The sequence below is a fragment of the Nanorana parkeri genome, unplaced genomic scaffold, assembly GCF_000935625.1.
Source record: "Nanorana parkeri isolate BGI_ZX_2015 unplaced genomic scaffold, ASM93562v1 scaffold737, whole genome shotgun sequence".
Classification (NCBI taxonomy): Eukaryota; Metazoa; Chordata; class Amphibia; order Anura; family Dicroglossidae; genus Nanorana; species Nanorana parkeri.
Genome location: NW_017307005.1, coordinates 161561 through 167560, shown reverse-complemented (window position 1 = coordinate 167560; position 6000 = coordinate 161561). Strand labels below are relative to the sequence as shown.

At 41.0% G+C, this 6000-nt stretch overlaps 1 protein-coding gene across 1 annotated transcript in view; it reads left to right on the top strand.

Moving 5' to 3' along the window:
* Positions 1-6000, top strand: part of KIF16B (kinesin family member 16B) — a 264485-nt gene that overhangs the window by 156418 nt on the left and 102067 nt on the right. Inside the window, exon 22 of the mRNA XM_018564217.1 lies at positions 4764-4814. Within this exon, the coding sequence (XP_018419719.1) occupies positions 4764-4814 (51 nt within the window). The remainder of the gene's footprint in view (positions 1-4763; positions 4815-6000) is intronic.

Sequence of the window (6000 nt, the reverse complement as noted above, 5' to 3'; positions counted from 1 at the left end):
GGGGTGGTTATCTGTTGTCCTTTGTGGACACCTAGTCAGAAATTGTCACAGATGCATGGGTTAAAGACATGGTGTCTACAAGCTAGAGTTCCACTTTCTGCTCCACCTCCACCCCCGCTTCAGGTGATCCAACCTACCTGTGTCTCCGTACAGGCTAACAGACCTTCATGCTGCTCTACAGGATCTCCTGAGTAAGGGAGTCATTGCCATTCTTCCAAAAGTGAAAGTTTTTACTCAAACCTGTACAGTTCCCAAACCAAAAGGGGTAATTCTCCCCATCTTTGATCTGAAAGCCTTAAATGTCTTAACCTGATTCTTAAAATTTTCCATGGGATCTAATCAACATACTGGAGCTCCAAGCTATATGATTGTCCCTTAAGCACTGGACATCTTAAATGTTCTTGCATCTGATCAGAATTCAGTCAGACAAGGCCACAGAAAAGGCATACATCAAATTATCAATGATTAACCAGAAGTCTCTCTTCAGAAAGAGAGGCAGAGAGATTCTGTCTCTTGCAGAACTTTGTATCATTTCTTGCCATTCACATACCTGGCATGGAGAATGGTCTCTTCACCTGGAGGACCTCTGTTGAGGGATGCCGCATGTAGATTTTTTGATGCCTTCCTATTTAACAACAAATTGAACAAGTCTTTCTCTGCATGCAGGGATCCTCCAGTGTTCATATTGGATGCTCTGGTGGTTCTGTGGGATCATTTCAACCTCATCTATGCCTTTCCTCCTCTTAAACACCTTCCATGTCTGCTCTGCGGGATCATGCTGGAGGGCATTCCAGTGATTATTATAGCACTGAACTGGCTCAGACGGTTGTGGTACTCAGATCTCATAAGACTCCTGGCGGACTCTATGGGCTTTTCCAGATCGACCGATTCTTCTGTCCCAAGGAAAGGTGTACCACTCTGCTTCATGGTTGCTGGCTTTGATGACATGGCTGTTGAAGCCCAAGTCTGTAGAGATAGGGGCCTTTCTCATTCGGTGATTCCTACACTCTTTAAAGCTAGAAAGTCTACTTGCACCAATTATACCATCACACATGGAAGGCATACTCAAGCAAGGCAAAAATGTATAGTCCAGGAAATCCAATCCAGGCAGATTTGCAATCAAGCATGGATCAGCATTTGGACCTCAGTACCATTAGAGATCAAATTTTGTCTCTTGGTATCCTGTCCCAAAGACTGCTTGCCTCCCATTTGTTTAAGGCCTTTGTTTTTGGTGTCCTTCTTCATATAGTCCCACCTGTACAACCACCAGTGACTCCATGTGATCTGAATTAGGTTCAAAAGCTGTTTTTTGGATAGCAAAAAGAACCAGGCAGGGATATTCCTTTTTTCTCTCTTACACTAAAGGCTGCCTTTCTTGTTGCCTTCACCTCCCAAGGCGTGTTTCTAAGCTAGCTGCTTTGTCTTGTAAAAAATCATTTTTGATCAGGATTAGGTTGTCTTGAGGCCCAAAACCTCCTTTCTTCCTATGGTGGTTTCTGCTTTTCTACCTTAACAAGGACATTTTCCATCCCTCTCTCCTGTGTCAGTCCAAAGGAGATTTCCATTTGCTGCTTGAATGTAGTTTGTGCTGTAGTGTTTATCTTGTAGCCACAACTTGCATTAGGGAGAATTACTCCTTTTGCTGTGTTTTTTGAGGGTCCCTGCAAAGGAGAACCAGCTTCTCATTCCACCATACATCAGTGGCTCGGACAGATCATCATACAAACTTATAGGCTTAAAGACAAGGTTCCACCTTTTCCTGTGTAGGCACACACTACTAGGTCTGTAAGTTTTTTTCTGGACTTTTTGGTATCAAGCATTGGTTTCCTAGTTTGCAAGGCTGCCACCTGTGTTCTGAGGTGGATGTTCAGGCCTCAGTTGATGCAAGCTTTGGGTGTAAGGTCCTTCAGGCAGCTCTGTTTTACACTGTTACTAGGTTGTCTTGTTAGTATTTTGTTTATGTTGCCCACCTTTCAGTTGTACTACTTTTGGATGTCCTAATTGTCTTTGTATTACTTCTGTACCTGTGTCCCTTAATGTGCAATAAATAAAATTTCTACTTACTGTAAAATCAGTTTTTTAGAGTTTAATGCCAGGCTCCACCCCTCAGTGTTTGAGATCTTACTCCTAATATTGCTTTTCTACAGAATTTAAGCATGATGGGAGAATGAGGGGTTCTACTTGACTGGCTAAGGGCTTTTTATGTTTACCAGTGTCCAATTCCTCCTATGGGAGGCAGTAGAACCCACTTGTTTCTGACTTGCTTTTGATCCTGAACTCCAAGAAACAAATTCTAAAGTAAGTACACCAATCTTGCTTTTTAAAACAATGTTGCTTTCAGCTTCCACACTCTGACACTCTGTGCTGGGAGAACTGAGTAATAGCCACACCCTCAAGTACAGGTGTCATGGCACAGACTGGGATTGCAGATCGGTGGTAGCTGATCAGGTCTTTGTGCTTATGGACCTGTGTCAACAGGCCTTTCCTTACATCACAACTGCTTTTCTCCTCTTACAATATAATGTGAAAGAAGCTTGAAGTGGGTTGATGCAGCTTATAAGTAGGTCAACTCCAGGTAAGAAAGAGGTCAACTGCAGATGAAATGCACTGGTCCATTAAAGGAGAACTATGAGGTGAGTGCTTTTCACTCACCTCATAGTTCTAGCCGACCTGTGACAATGAGACTGTCACAGGTCGGCTCAGTAGATCGGGAGGTGAGCGAACACATACCGGGTTCGCTCGCCTCTCGATCCTGTCACGGCTCTCTGCCGTGACAGGGGGAGGGGCTGGATTCCCCTCTCCCCGCTCCGATCTGCCAGCGCTGACTGGCGGAACGGACGGGGGAGGGGGCGAGAACAGCTGGCTCTGCCTCTAGATAGGCAGAGCCAGCTGTCACTCACGCAGCTGGGCGGATCCCGTCATCTAAGTCGTGATCTGCTCCGGCTGCGGCGTCTCAGTATACTGCGAGCTGTAGCTCGCAGTATACTGAGCTTAGGGTAACGGGAGGACGCCAGTTTGTGTCCTCCCGTTACCCTACGGAGAACTATTGGGAAAAACACTGACCCCATAGTTCTCCTTTTAACCCTGAATTTTCTCAGAAGCAAGTGGAATGCATTTGAAACAAAACTGCATTTTCTTCCATTGACACAGGCCCTTACTGAGAGCTCTGGGCCTTTTTATGTGCCCATTGAGCTACACAATCATGTTTAGACATCCCACACAGCTGCTGCAACAGTAACATGGACATAAGAATATGGAAATAGGTTGTTAGTACAATATCTTATCTGACTGCATGTTTATGTATGTCACATCAATAATGCTTTATGTGTTGGACTGGAGTATAAGAGGTCCTCAATACCAGGAGCACTAAAGCTCATGCTTTTATTGCTCAAAAACAGTATGTCAGTCTGATTTGGTATATAATGGCAGTCAAAGTTATACTGCATATCTTGGCTTTTCCTGTTAAAGGTGATGTTGGTCATCACCAAAATCTTTAGTTGTGTTTAGTTGTGATGTATACATAAAAATAAAATAACTTTGTGGAAGTTTCTCCTTACCTTAAATAGATTCTTGGCTGATAGCCAGCCCTATGCATAATATTATGAGTTAGTACATGCACAGTAGAAATTTGTGCTTGTGAATATCTGTTGGCTGGGAGAGGTCACGTGTCAAATCTGCACATTATTTTGTCACATTCTGAGCTATTGAGAAGCTACTAATTACATTCCAGGAGTTACTTAGTTTTGTTTCAATAATATTTGAAATTATATCCTTTTTTTTTCTTTTCTTATCTTTGTTGATAAATATTATTTAAATGTTGATTCCATTTTCTTTTCACCGATTTATATTTTGATATTTTGCACTGATTTTTAGTTAATAAATATATATTTTTTTGCACATTGTTGTTCTTATTTTGTCTTCAGGTTAGCGCAATTAAAGAACTCAAGTTTATATGTTGATTTGTGAAAATAAGTTGGGAATCTCCTTAATTACAGATCCTTGCTTGTTTTCACAAATAGAAAACTGTTTATTTTATCAGAGTAAACATTCTGACATTTTTACCAGCATGTACTTACCAGGTACCTCCTGGAGTGTACCAGTTTATATGAGGTAACCCCACAGCATTGTAGATTTATTATAATTGTTCCTGAAATGTATAATACATTTCGGAAACCTCTGAGTGGACAAGTACTGTAATCGTATTGAGGGAAGAGCAATTTTTGGAATATCACCAGTCATGAAAAACCCAAATGCTAAAGTTATTTAAATAGCTTCCTTTTTACTTTGTAAATGTAGTTTTTCTATATTGGTGAAAGTAAGTGGTTAATAAATACATGCTGCTCTTTCCAGTTTCTCTATCTGAGACCTTCTTTAATAGGTTGACCACTGTCTCCTAATGCTGTGCTTTCATCCATTCTGCTGCAGCCAGTGCCCCTGCAGGTTGATTGACAGCTGCTCTGACTAATTAGCAGCTGAGACTGTGAATTCCTATATCTGTGAATTCCTATATCTGTAACTACTAAGTTAGCTTGACAGTTTTGCCTGTTACAGAAACTGGTCTACTGGGAGGCTTAACAGGTAATACAATTATGTTTTGGAGGGCTTCATAGTTCCACTTTAAACCTGAAATGAAAAAAAAAAGATTGTATGTGACTGACTGCTCTGAGTTAAGATAGTTCTGTGGCCAGTTTATAAAGAAAGCCTATCATTTTGTGGCCATTTCAGTGGTGGTGCGCTTCTTACACATTACTTGTTGTTTTCAGGGAAAAGACAATTTTCTGAACAGCATTACACAGAGAAAAATAAAGTATGAGGTAGGTATTCATTGCCTTTTGAGACATTGAAATTAATTTGCATGACTAATGATTAATTCACTTTGATTTGGTGTAATTATGTACAGTGGTGGTGGGGTTTTGGTATCCTTTGTAACAGAATAACTTAGTGCAATTAGCTTGCCCTGTTAGCTTTCTGAATTGCCAAGACCTTTCCGGGTGACACCTTTATGACAAAGTGTTACCAGTCTTTTGATGATATTTTTTTCTTGTTCAATGTTTTTACTTTTGTTTTTATGGTACGGAAATATTGTATAAACAGTACAAGCAAGTAAATAATGTTTGCAAAGGTGCACATGGGCAGATTTATAATAAGGTTCAGTGTACATAAATAATGTAAGGTAAAGCAAAGAGAGGACTCACTTGCTTCAGTCTTGGTGCAGGGGGCTTAGTAGTGTGGGATGGGAGAGGGGTGGAAAGAATAAGTATCTACCAGGTTAGATATGGAGGAGCGCTGTATAAATCCCTGAAGGCACCTGGCATACCATTATTGCCAAGCAATTTCGCACTTAGATTTTAGCTTCACATTTTTTCATGAAGCATTACCGAAGTGATTCTACATATTGTCTCGCCACTACAGAGAATCTGGCTCTTCTGGAATTTACCTATAGTCTGTTTTGCTGATGTGAGGACATGTTGCATCAATCTGGATTGGAATTTGCCTAGATTAAGTGGTTGGAGGTTAAGGCATATTTTGCTAGTAGTGGTATTGCAGATCCAAGCAGCTGTGCTAGCCTTTGATTGTTTGATTTTGGGCCTTGGATTTTTCAAACAGGACCAACAGAGATATGACAAAAAGTACGTTTGCCCACAGCCTGAAGATGTTATACTTTTAAATATATATTTTTAGTGGGAGTGACACCTCCCTCAACGCACGTTTTAGGTAATGGCGGACATTGTTTGGCAGAGTTGCCCACTGGCTTTGTATGCTCCCTGCGGCTTTAGTGGTAAGCTCTCCACATCAGAATTTCTGCTTGCAGCAAATTAAATCCAATGCTTTGCATTTATGAAAAATTCTGCCGGGATAGTGATACTTCCTCTTAGAAATCTAGACACTAAAATCCCCAAGAGACATAGGACAGTTTTAAGCCCTCTGGCATCCCCCTAAAACTAAATCATTGCTTTCACTTGATCTAACCCATTACAGTTTATCCATATAACATAAGCG